Source organism: Tachysurus fulvidraco, unplaced genomic scaffold (genome assembly GCF_022655615.1).
Source record: "Tachysurus fulvidraco isolate hzauxx_2018 unplaced genomic scaffold, HZAU_PFXX_2.0 HiC_scaffold_51_np12, whole genome shotgun sequence".
Taxonomy (NCBI): Eukaryota; Metazoa; Chordata; class Actinopteri; order Siluriformes; family Bagridae; genus Tachysurus; species Tachysurus fulvidraco.
The window spans coordinates 131,023-144,324 of NW_025927271.1; the positions used below are offsets into that span (position 1 = coordinate 131,023).

At 36.5% G+C, this 13,302-nt stretch overlaps 1 protein-coding gene across 1 annotated transcript; it reads right to left on the minus strand.

Annotated features, from left to right (window-relative positions):
* Nucleotides 1-7,576: 7,576 nt before the first annotated feature.
* LOC125140677 (interferon-induced very large GTPase 1-like) lies at nt 7,577-12,766 on the minus strand. The gene has a single exon (XM_047809834.1). It carries the CDS (start codon nt 12,649-12,651, stop codon nt 7,870-7,872), a length of 4,782 nt encoding a protein of 1,593 aa, XP_047665790.1. The 5' UTR covers nt 12,652-12,766; the 3' UTR covers nt 7,577-7,869.
* Nucleotides 12,767-13,302: the final 536 nt, after the last annotated feature.

Here is a 13,302-nt window from a genome sequence, read left to right on the forward strand (position 1 = left end):
ATGTTATACCTACAACAGATTAAGAACTATATACCTCAAATAAGTGACGAATTTAAGTTGTCATGTGAGGCTACTGTTTCTTTAAATGAAATGAGAGATGCAATGAAATCAATGAAAAAGAGGAGGTCGCCTGGCTCTGATGGCCTTACTTTAGAACCTTTCTTCTTAATGCTTCAAGAATGTATAAAAAATGGTACAGTGACTCCTACTATGCAACAAGGGTGATATCTCTCATTCCCAAACCAGATATAGATGTAACTATAATTGATAACTGGCGCCCTATCACTCTTCTTAATTTTGACTATAAATTAATTGCATCCATATTTGCCAATAGATTAAAACAGCATTTACATTATGTCATTAATGAGACACAGACTGGATTTATGAAAGGTCGTCATATTAGTTGTAATACTCGACTTGTTCTGGATCTTATTGATTACAGAGATGAAATCAAGTCTGATGCAATTATCTTATTCCTCGATTTTTATAAGGCCTTCGATACTGTAAAGCATCAATTCCTTATAGACTCTTTAGGGGCTTTTGGATTTCCTTCTAAACTCATAAATATTGTTCAAATGCTGTACAAAGAGATAGATAGTTGTATCATTTTAAATTCACGTACATCACCAAGGTTTCCTGTCCTTCACGGAATACGTCAAGGTTGCCCTTTGAGCCCCTTTTTATTTTTATTTGTTGTTGAAACACTATCCATAGATATTTTGCACAATAATAACTTTGCTGGCCTTGATATCTTTAATAGAGAGATTCGAATCTCACAGCTAGCAGATGATACTACTTTATTTTTGAAAGATAAAGAGCAAGTTTCTCCAGTTTTAACTACAATCAATGCCTTCTCTAACGCTTCTGGGCTCAAACTTAATTTATCTAAGTGTGAAATTATTTGCTTGTTTGACACTGTGGAAACTGAAATTGAAAATATACCAATTAAAAATGAAGTGAAATATTTGGGAATTCATATAACAAAACATTTAATTAGTAGACAATCTCTGAATTTTTCTCAACGGTTATTGAAAGCAAAATATATTTTTAATAATTGGCTCCAAAGAGATTTATCAATTTTAGGCAGAGTTTTCTTGTCCAAAACAGAAGGATTATCCAGGTTTGTGTACCCTTCCCTGTCTTTAGCTGTAGATAATCACACCTCCAAAAATATAGATAAGATTTTTCTTGATTTCATTTGGAGCAATAAGTCACACAAGTTGAAGAAATATGTTTTAGCAAACAAAAGGAGTGATGGGGGTCTCGAAGTCCTGCATTTTGATGATACTAACAATACATTTAAAATTAATTGGTTAAAAAGATGTTTGCTTGGGTCAGATTCTTTGTGGTATTTTATTCCTAATAATATATTTGAGAGGGTAGGTGGCCTTTCTTTTTTGATGAAATGCAATTACTCCACTGGTAAATTGCCTATTAAACTGGCTAGATTTCATCAACAAGCATTGTTAGCCTGGAAACTGGCTTACAACCACAACTTTTCACCCCACAAAACCATCTCATGGAATAATTTGGATATTAAGATTAGAAACAGATCAATCTTTTTTGAGAAATGGTTTAATAGAAACATAATTCTGGTGATTTATTATCTTATGAAAGCTTTATGAACATCCATCATTGTCCTGTTCCATTTAAAGAATTTAACTCTGTTATTAAGGCAATTCCTGATGGATTAATATTTCTAATGAAAGCTTCCCTTACCCATGAGTCATGCACAAAACAACTTTCACAGTTATTTTTGGGAGGTGTCTCACTTTTAAGTAAAGATTGTAATAATAAATGTATTCGTCAACTTTTTCAATCTCGAAACTCAATATCTCCAAAAGGAAAATTTTTTTGGAGTTCTAAAATTGATAACATTAAATGGAGGAAAACATGGTTATTACCATATAAATACTGTATACCGAATAAAGTGAAAGAAGTGCACTTCAAAATTTTGCATAATATATACCCTTGTAATGCCGCTTTATCTAAATTTTGTGATGTAGCTGATATATGTACCTTTTGTAAAAAAGAAAGTGAAGATATTTGTCACTTATTTTTCTCATGTAATGTTTCTTCACTCTTCTGGAAATATTTGAGTCTCTATTGTTTTTCTAAACTTAACATGAATGGTGTTTTCTACATTAAGGATATTGTTTGTTTCTTTGAAAACCAAAACAAATCTTTAGAATCAACTGTTAACTTTCTTATCCTCGTGGCAAAGTTCTATTTTTACAAACAAAGCTTTCTTAAGAAAATACCTACTTTTATAGAGTTCTTATGTGTAGTAGAACATTTAATTAAATCACTGAGAGTAATTGATAACAAAAAATATATTTCTTTTTTGAAGAGATATGATGAGATCTTTCATGTAACGTGATCAACACAGTCTTTTTTTTTTTCTCGTACCCTCTTTTCTTTACTTGCTATATTTATGCCTATTTTTTTTCTTTCTATTCTCATACATCTGTTCAATTAATGTTGGATATATTGTTGATACATAAAATGTATCAATTTATCAAAATTTATCAAATTTTATGTATCATAAAATTCATCTTTGAATTTGCAATAAAAAAAAATAAAATAAAAAAGGTCCAGTTAAGATAAATATGAGCAGAGAGATTTTCAGATATATTCGTCTGTATACTTCTGCCAATAATGTGTATGACTAACAGTATGACTAACAGTAACACATTTGTTGTCAACTAATCATTTAGTTATCAGTTTGTAATGGTAGGAAATGGGCTATATTTTTAATAGCAAAGAATGTTGACTAGGCTAATAAATAAATATGAATTTAAATACATTTGGGATCATCTGTAATTTCTATTTATATTTTATATATACATAAAATATCTATTGATCTAATTACATATAAACATGATGGAAATCTTGTTATTTCAACATGAGTTAGCCTTCTAAGGTTAGCAGGAGCTTTTATTTTGACGCTGTAAACCGGATGTAACTTTTTTTATTATTATTATTATTGTCCCTTCCACCAGTGTAGCACAAGTGGCGCGTATAATGAAAGTGTTAGGAATAAATACTGGTTTAGTAAGTAGCTTATTTTTAGTGGGAAAATTGTACTTTTAAGCACAAAAATATAGTGATGGCGAAGTGAAGCTTTCTTGAAGCAGTGAAGCTTTCAACCCAATTGTATCAGAAAAAGGTTCATTACTCGAAGCTTTTCCAATCAGAGCTCGATGGGGACCTCTGCTGGTGAAAACGCTATCACAAAATGTTCCACAACCAAACAACGTTTTCATTTTAGAAGCAAAAATTAATGGATTGACAAATTAAGGATAGATTAATAAACAAATGAATCAACATATTAAATACATGACCAAAGCATGTTCCATTGCATATGCATGGTAACTCCAAACAAAAATGTAATAAAAAATAACTTTTTGTATTATTTGTAATGCTTTGGTAATACAAATGTACAGTTTTTGTCATGCCAATGCCAATAATGAAATTAAGAGATAGAGATAGAGAGAGAGAGAGAGTTCCTATTTTGACAATAATAAAATAACAGCAGCACTTTTAAACCACTTAATTATTCTAATAATTAAAACAGAAACAATTGAATAAAATTAAAAACAGGCTTTAACCTTGGCTGTTGGCTACATCTTGGACAGAGGATCTGGCACCGTCATGCTTTGCACGAAAATGCCTCAACATGGATGATGTATTATTATAGGCCAGCTGCTGGGAGCAAATCAAACACTGGACCTAAAAACAGATTAAGGATAGACCTTGTCTCAAACGTTTAAAAGACCATTTAAAAAAGATCATGGTATTAAGCGGTGCACAAAAGACTTATTACTACTATCCAATAAATATATATGACAAAATATACGACATGAAATGTTACACTGAATCGTATAATTGCCCAATGATGAGTGAGATTTAACTTATGAATATAGGCTTCACAACAAAACCATATATATCCACCCTATTGGGCAAAATCAAATGAAAAAATTCCCACATTTCTTTTTGGAGATCTGAACTCCATGTGATCTTTACACCAATTCAACATTTGTTTGACTGTATATTTGTAATCACACCCTCTAGTGTCACCCATATGAGGACGGGTTCCCTTTTGAGTCTGGTTCCTCTCAAGGTTTCTTCCTTTACCAATATAAGGGAGTTTTTCCTTGCCACCGCTGCCTGAGTCACCTCAGACTTGCTCATTGGGGATACATACATACATACATACATACATACATACATACATACATACATACATACATACATACTTACATACATACACACTGTGACCTATATATATCTTGATTTTCTTTCTATATTAATTCTCTATATTTCACCTTATGTTTACCTTCTGTTCTATGTTTATGTTCTGTAAAGCTGCTTTGAGACAAAGCCCATACGCTATACAAATTAACTTGAATTGAATTGTAACATTCTCCACTGACAACTCGCAACAATAAGCTCTAAACTCGCTATGCAATATTAGATTATGTAATACTCCAATACAACACACGAGGGCGCGCCACCGCTTGGCGTGCACAATTTGGAACCTTTGAATCAGATAACGAAGCTGTGTGTGTGTGTGTGTGTGTGTGTGTGTGTGTGTGTGTGTGTGTGTGTGTGTGTGTGTGTGTGTGTGTGTGTGTGTGTGTGTGTGTGTTTGTGTGTGTGTGTGTGTGTGTGTGTGTGTGTGTGTGTGTGTGTGTGTGTGTGTGTGGCCATCTTTGTACAGTGCTGTTGTACTTCAAATGCATAGATGATGCCGGACTTCTGTGCTGCGTTTGGATGTTCTCAAACGAAAGAAATATGAAAACCAGACAGCAAGGGATTACTTTTCACAAGTGAGAATGTGTTTTATGCGTTGGTTTGTTTTAGTCCTTGGTTAACGACCACAGCTAATCGATGCTAGTTACCCATTAGTTTTTGACAATTAGGAAATCCGACAATGTTTGACTTAAGTAAAGTTGGCCTCATATTCACAGATTAGAGTCTCCCGAGTCAATAACTCCTGAGCTAAACGCTGTTACTACACAAATAACACCTCTTTTTTATCGTAGTAATATAGAGAGGCAGCTACAACCAGTTACAACCCAATTTCCTCAATATCAGCTTTCCTCCACGTTGGACAAAATACATAAGTCTCTATGTGCGAACACCTAAGAGACAGATTCCAAGGGACCGTCTGCAAAGTGCAAAACCCGAAAAGCGAATACAAAAAAACAGTCAATAACTTTACTGTAATATAGTCACCAAACTTAGTTCACACGTCATTGATGTCCTGATAGATATACTACAACACTTATTTGGGAGAAATGTCTTTTTGTTGATTTTTCATCATTTTATTGATTTGTATTTATTATGAAAATCATAAAAATAAAACAAAAAGACATTTCCCAAAATAAGTGTTGTAGTATAACTATCAGGACATCAGTGGTGTGAGTTGAATCTGGTGACAGTACAGTGTATTACAGGAAAGTTATTGATTTTTTTTTTATTATTATGAATCCATTTTATGCTCCTGAAAGGTATCCAGTGTTCCTTCATCCTCCAGCAGCTTCACATCATGGTGCGGTGTGGGAAAAGTTGATTCTTATTTTAAGGCAAGTCTTCTCTTGTACAAGAACAAACAGTTGACGAAGAATTAATCATGATCTGGATGGAATGACACCTAACCATGTTCTGCTTCAAATATGTTAAATTAATCCAAACCGAGTTTTGACCCACTTCAAGATTGTTTTTCCAGTTTCTATGGACATTTAATCAACATGCACACTAATGCTGGTGAGAAGTATTGTTCCATTGTGTCTATACAGAGCCTTGCTATGTTACCATTGTTTGTGTGACTGTGTACGAGTCTGCTTGTTTCTCTTTCTCACTTACTTTCGGATTTGTTTGCCTGTGTGTTTTGCTTCTATGGATGTGAATGTTTTTTGACTGTACCTTTTGGATTCTGTTATGGATTTGTTGTCACTGGATTTTCCATTAAATCTGTATATGGATCCCACACATTCTGCCTTTGGGGCTTCATTACATGCAGTAAGACACAGGTGATTGCATGCCAGCTAAAAACAAAAGGCGCGAGTGCTAAAGAAGAGAAGTGAAAGTCAAACTTGCCATTCTGCTTCACACAATTGGAGAAGAGGCATTAGAAGTGAACATATTCAACATCTCTCTCATTGATGAAGAGAACGAGACGATGGAAGACGTGCTTATAGCATTCAGAGGCTATTGCAATCCTCAAAAAAATGCCTGAATGAATCCCCTGCACAAATGTTAATGGGCAGAGTCCTGAGGAGCACACTCCCATGCTCTAGCGCTGCGCTTCAACAGTCAAACCCACAACATGTACACAAAAGGCTGGTGGATTTGCAATCTCGTATGTGGCATCGGTACAACCCACATGCCAAGACACTACCTGTGCTGGTTCCAGGGTCCACAGTACATATGCAGACCAGATATGGATGGAGGCCTTCTGTTGTGGTGCACCAGAGAGATGAACCCCGGTCTTACACAATGCAAACACCAGCTGGAAAAACGTTCAGGAGGAATCGACACCACTTGAGAGAGATATACCCAAGTCTGTGCAAAGGTGTTGATCCTGATGAACACCTGAGAACTCTCCGGTGAGAATGGCTGAACATCCAACTCCCCACACAAGAAGTGGCAGGGCAGTAATACGGCCGACTAGATATAATGATTATGTTGTGATATGGAAGTGTCTAAAAAAAAAGGTGAACAGTATTCTTTAACAGATTAAGCAAAATTTTGTCAAAGAAATTTGAAGGGACTGATGTTTACAGAGAGCACTTGTGAGTAAATGTTCACAATGGTGTTTTGGTTAGTTAAATTAGTCAAGTGTTTAATTAATGTTTCTGTCTGATAGAGTTGAACATGCACATGAGTAGATTTGTGTTTAAATAGTGTTGTTGAATGTGCTAATTAATAATGTTACTACCTTAAGATAGATGTTCTGCCTTAAGGGTTTCTTATTTGTTTTTATAATTATTTATCTTTTTTGGAGGTTATAGGGAGCTGGGTGCCATTTTATATCCCAGTTTCTCCTGTTTTGTGGTAAGGAAGGGAGTCAGGGAATTGGTTTTCATTTATTTTAATTGTTTAGCTTCAGGCATCCTTACTTTACTTTACCCTTTACTTTACTTTACCCTTTACTTTACCCTTTACTTTTACCACCTGTTCCTAGTTTCCCTTGATGCGCAGCTCTATGTCTGTCATGATTGTCAGTCATTATTTGTGATGGGACGCCGGGTTATCCAGGTTATGTTTCCATGTATTTTTGTTTCATGTATGTTTAATAAAAGCAGTGCATGCACCAAATCTTGCAAATGAGTCTGATCTGCTAAATGCAGGAGATCAGTGCAGATTTGCGTTTGATCCCCGCCACCAGCTGCGTTTGTCCTAAAACTGCGTTTGTCCCTACACTTGAAGCAGGTCTATTACTTTCTCTCTATGTTCCACTGATGAATAAATGATTGTCTTTCTGCACAGAGACATAAAATTTGTTTTAATATTCTGTTATTATTATGCTTCAAACATGAACAAAGAACGAATCTGATTGTCAAGCACATTGTAGGACTAATATTTCTACTGATAACTTTATTCATTTTTTAATGTCAAGAAGGAGAAAAAAAAGACTGTGTATAAAGGTAACACTGTGTGTGTGTGTGTGTGTGAGAGAGAGAGAGAGAGAGAGAGAGAGAGAGAGAGAGAGAAAGTATATAGTGATTATTCTAATAGAATAGAATCTAATAAATGTTTCCTTATTATATTTTTTGTCATTTCTGTTATTAAGTTGCTGTTTATTCTAGTTGCTGTTGCTATTTTATTCTTTATTCTTATGTTTAGAAGAGTTGTCTTTCATCAGATATAATGATCCAAACTCTCAATAGCTTGTTCTTTATTGAAGCGTCTCCAGTCTTTGGGGATCTCACCATAACCCTGAAATGTTTTATCATAGTACTTTTCCAGGTCTTTCTGGAATCTGCACACAAACCATTTCCAGTATGCGAGCTGTGAAATGTCTGGGGCGATGCTCCAGGTTGCATAGACTCCTCCTGCTGTTCTGTATGATTTGTATGGAATACACACATCTTCACTACCATGTGGGTAGAAACATTCATAACTTTGCACCATTGTTGTGCAGACAGTAGAGCGGAGATTAGTTGTGCTATTGAAAAACATCCCACTTATACCATCTACCCTGTGGAAGGGGACACTGTGATCTCCGTCATGATCCTCTACTGTGTTGGTGCAGGTGGCTTGACAGAATGGACACTGAACCCAGCAGCATTTACAGAGATGTTCAATCAGAAGCTCATCTGGCTTCTTCCTGAACTTCTCAATTTTGATGTCTTTTACATCTTTAAAGCTTTTGTCTAGCTCTGACATCATGTCAGTGAGACCATCACTAACAAGCTGCTGTAGAAATTCAAAGTATGTAATTTCTTTGTGATCAGTGAAGGTTATTTCTTTTAAGCTCAGTTTATCTTTTAGTAAACTGGTGAAACTTCTCAGCCACATGTCTGCATCACCACAGCTGTTCTTGACCTCTTCAGTTGCAATGTGAACAGCATTTCTTACAGTCTTCACTTTCTCTTTTAGATTTCCTTTAAAAATGTTCAGAACTGTGTTGTTCTCAGAAATGTACTCATTAACCTTCTCTGTAATGAAATGTTTGAAGTGCTTTTGGGGATTATGGATGTAATCTGTGTACTTGTTAAAGTCCTCTTTTTCTGCGAGACTTTTCAGGATGTGTTTCTCAAGCTTTGTTCTGTTGCCGTTAAACTCTGGCATGATGGATCTGATCTGTGTTGCCAAATCAATGGCAGATTTATTGTAAACTACTTGCAGGATGGATTCTCTCAGGTTACTGCAGATCAGTTCACCAAACACTTTTGTTGTTGTTGCTCCTTTGCAGTAGTTTCTAAAGACACTGTAATAGTGTGTTTTCTTCTTGGACAAATAAACTTTTGGATCATTTGCATCCCTGAATAGGTTATGGTGCTCCACAAATCTGCAATTCATAAGTTCACACACATGAAGGCAGAGATCCAGAGTGAACTCCTTGTTGATCTTAATTCTCTGTTTCTCACTGTGGTGTTGTCCAACTCTCTTCTTGACAAGGTCTGTTATTTCCTGTATATAGCTGTCTTTGTACCCGAATCTTGTGATTTTGTTGCATGTCATCTTGATCATTCCATCAGTTTCTTTGATCACATCTATAACCAGAGTTCTTACTAACTCATTGTCTTCATAAGAGAGTTTATTCATGCCAGGGATGTAATGAGTTAACTTCTGTGTTGTGAGGTTTGCAACGTAAGGTGAATAATCTGCCAGTTTGTCTATATGTCTGTAGTCTAACAGAGACCTTCGATTACACACAAAAGCTTTATCATTACCCAAAGACAAAATCTGTTCAGCATCTTCCCAAAAAGTAAAAGTTCTCTCTGGAGGTGTCTCGCATGTAAATTCACCCACCTCCAGTGTGTCTCGTGTCATCTCAGTGACCCATTTGTCCCACAATTTGTCAAATTCTTTTTTAAGAATTTTTTCATCTTCAATTTTGCTTTTAAGTTTCAGAGCGAGGTCTTTGCTCAGATTGAACAGTTTGGTGTCGTATTCTTTTTGTGTGCTTTGTAGTTCAAAAGTCTCTCGTGTATGTTGATGTTGTATAACTTCATTCACATTTTGTTTGGTGTTTCTGACAAGATCTTCATAAAGTTCTCTGATTTTCATTTCATATCTCACTCTCCACTGAATTAAAATGTCTTTATCTTTGTCCTCTTCAAAGCATCTCTTCATTGAGTTGTCCACTTCCTCCTTGGACTTTTTCATGGAAGAATAAAGATCATGTTCTTTAATTTCTTCAAGTTTTTCAATTCTGTTATAAAGTTTTTCTTCAATTGTTAACATTGCACTTCTGAGGGTCCAGGTCCATTTTCCAAACTCATTCTCCAGTTGTCTGTACACTGCAATCTCCAGTGTGTTTTTGAAGCTAAACACAAAGTTCTCATTGAGTAATGCATTCCAAAGGTCACTAATGCGTGATTTAAACTGAGAGAGAGTGATACCAGTAGATGGAGTAGCTTTTTTGAAAATGTCTTTCTTTAGATCCAGGACATTTCTGCTGTATGATGGGTTTGGTGGTGCCATTGGTGGACTTCCCTCCCAGAGCTTTGCAAAATAATACACATCATCTTGTACATTGAATTCAATAACATCACTGAAACAATCAGCTTCACAGTCTTCTTCTTTAGCAGCTAGCTTGGTCATTTCATCCAGTTTTTCCTGTAAGCGTCTCCTTCCTTCCATGTTTTTCTCTCCAGCAGTGATGTCTCCAACATTCTGATGGACAAACATGCATCTGGGATTCAGTCGGACCTTCTTCATCCTCAGAAAGGCCTGAACAACAATCTGAAGGATGCCCTGCATCTCAGCAGGGTTCTCTCCAAAGATGTTGATTAAGGTCAGGTTTCCGAGACCAACAACGAATGTGGCGAGTTCATTGTCATGATGACGAGTGAATTTTCCTGCAAGCTCAAGCGCTCGAAGTCCTTCAGTATCTACAACTATAATGTAGTCAAACTTCAGCTCTTTCTTCATCTCCTCTGACACTTTGACCAGCTGCATGAAGGCTCCTCTGGTGCACCTTGAGGCACTGACAGCAAACTGGAGACCAAACATGGCATTCAGCATGGTGGATTTCCCAGATCTCTGAATCCCCATAACCGACAGCACAAACACCCTCTGATCCCCCAGTATCTTCACAAGTTCATCTAGAACTGCTGAAACCCAGATCAGAGGAACGTGAGCAGCATCTCCATCCATCAGCTCTAGTGGATGACCAGATTTTAAGACTTCTGCTGCAAGCTTAGGGAGAGAGGTGAAGGTTTTTCCTTTATATTGTTCATTGGATTTTTGTACAGAAATAAAAGCCTCGTATATTTGGCCCATCTCTCTGAGGATGTGTTCCAAACCAAAAGTTGCTGCATTCAGTTTTTCTGAAATTTTCTCAAGCGCATTTTGTTCCAGCTTCATTTGATCTGATTTGTCATGTTTCTTCTTTAGGTCTAAAACTGCCTTCCACTTTTCATTGTACTGGTCATGAAGTTTGGAAAGATCACCTGAGGTGTGTTTGTCCAGGAGAATCCCAACCCATTTTAAAAAGAATAATCTTTCATTTTCTCCTAGAACGTGCAGTGAGGAGGTGAACTGTACCATAAGACCAGAGAGTCTGTAATTATGCTGATCTTCACGGGTTTTCTTCATTTTTTCTTGTTTTTCAGACTTCTGCATTTCTAAGTTGTTCCCATGAAGTCGATGCAGGTCTTTGTTCATCTCACACCAGTCGTGCCATAACTTCCCCTGACAGGGCAGAAATGTTTCCTTTAATTCTGAACCTTCATATGCCTCTAACTGGCTCATGAGCATCTGTGCAGCTTTTTTCCCTATCTTGCATTCAATGTCATCTTCATCTTTTGTAATCACTTCAGGTTTGTTCAGATCTTCAGTTCTGAAAATTGATGGTGACTTTGAAAGACACACTTTGATGGTTGTTCTGAGATTCTTGGCTACATCTGTATGATTTCTGCCTTTAAGACCAATTCTGTAATTTCCACTCATGGATCTAGTGGCACATGATTTGTCCTCAGGAAGTAGACAGATCAGTGGTTTGGTGTCTCTGAAGAGCTTCTGTATTATCTCCTTATATGCTGCTTTTTCAGGATTAGAGACAAGTACAACATTCACTGAGGACATTTCAATCAGGATTTCCATTTGCTTTTTATTAGCTTCTGCATCACCATGGAGATTACAGAATGCCACACAGTCAGGGAAATAATCAGTTTCCTTCCCTGATGGACAGAACCAAGCGATCTCCACCATTCCATCCATCAGGAGCCGGTTCTTGATGCTTCCTGGACAGTGTCTGTGGAAGAATGTGTGATGATTTTCATTGATCAAGCTGTTCATCAACTGAGACTTGGATGAAGAAACAGCACCGAGCCTGAAGAAAGCCACCATTGGAGTTTGAGCTTCAGACATGGCCTGGTTTTGACTAACTGCAGCAGAGTGACTCTTCCAACTCTTTCTGATTTGGCGAAAAGTCCAGAGAGGAAACTCAATCTCTGTGGTGAAGGGATTGGGCACCAGCAGTGGCAGAGCGTACTGACACTGATCTAGTTTAGTCACTATTAGCTGCTTTAGGAAATGATCAGAGCAGTGGAACACGGCCATCTGGACATCCATTGGGTGAATAGGATATTTATGGGTTTCACTGTCCAAAGATTCTGTCTTTGTCAAAAAAAAATCATCAAAGTCATCGTTGTCTTCTTTATCTCCGGTGTTTAAGTAAGTGTGTTCAGAACTGCTGGAGTCCTCTTCAGTTGTAATGTATCTTGCTCTGTAGTCCATCATTAGCATTCTTTGTAGAAAGGTTTCCACTAAGTTCTCCTCTATACAAGGCTCTTGTAATACAGTTATTTGAAGAACATCTGATGTTTTCATTTTTTCTTTGTACTTTTCATTAAGCTTCAGTCTGATCATCAGTTGCTCTGGTTTTGTCATTTCGAGCTTTTTCTGTTCTTCACAAATTGATAAATCTTCATGCCCAGTTATTGTTTTCTGTAAAATAAGATGTAACATTCTGGTTATAAATAATTGTTAAATGACAGTCAACATTTCATCCATCACTTCCATTACTAAGCAACAATAAATATACAGTTGTGACAGAGCTGTCTAAAGAATATATTAGATGTTGGGGTTACGACAAAAGCAATTAGCCTCCTAGTGAGAACTCTGGCAGCTGCATTTTGGACTAATTGAAGCCTATTTATTAAAGATGCAGGACAACCACCTAGTAACGCATTACAATAGTCCAGTCTAGAGGTCATGAATGCATGAACTAGCTTCTCAGCATCAGATACAGACAGGATGTTTCTCAGCTTGGTAATATTGGTGGAAGAAGGCTGTTTTTGTGGTATGGGCGATATGATTTTCAAAAGACAAGTTGCTGTCTAGTATAACACCCAGGTCTTTTACTGTTGAGCTACTAGTTACAGAACATCCCTCTAAATGGAAGTTAAATTTGAGACTTTCTGTGTACTGTTTTTTGGACCTATAAGTAGTATTTCTGTCTTATCAGAGTTTAACAACAGAAAGTTGCAGCTCATCCAGTCTTTTATCTCTCTAAGGCATTGAGTTAATTTGGACACTTTTTAGCTATTTCATCTGGTTTTGATGAGATATATAACCGTATCATCAGCATAGCAGTGGAAACTAATCCCATGTCTTCTA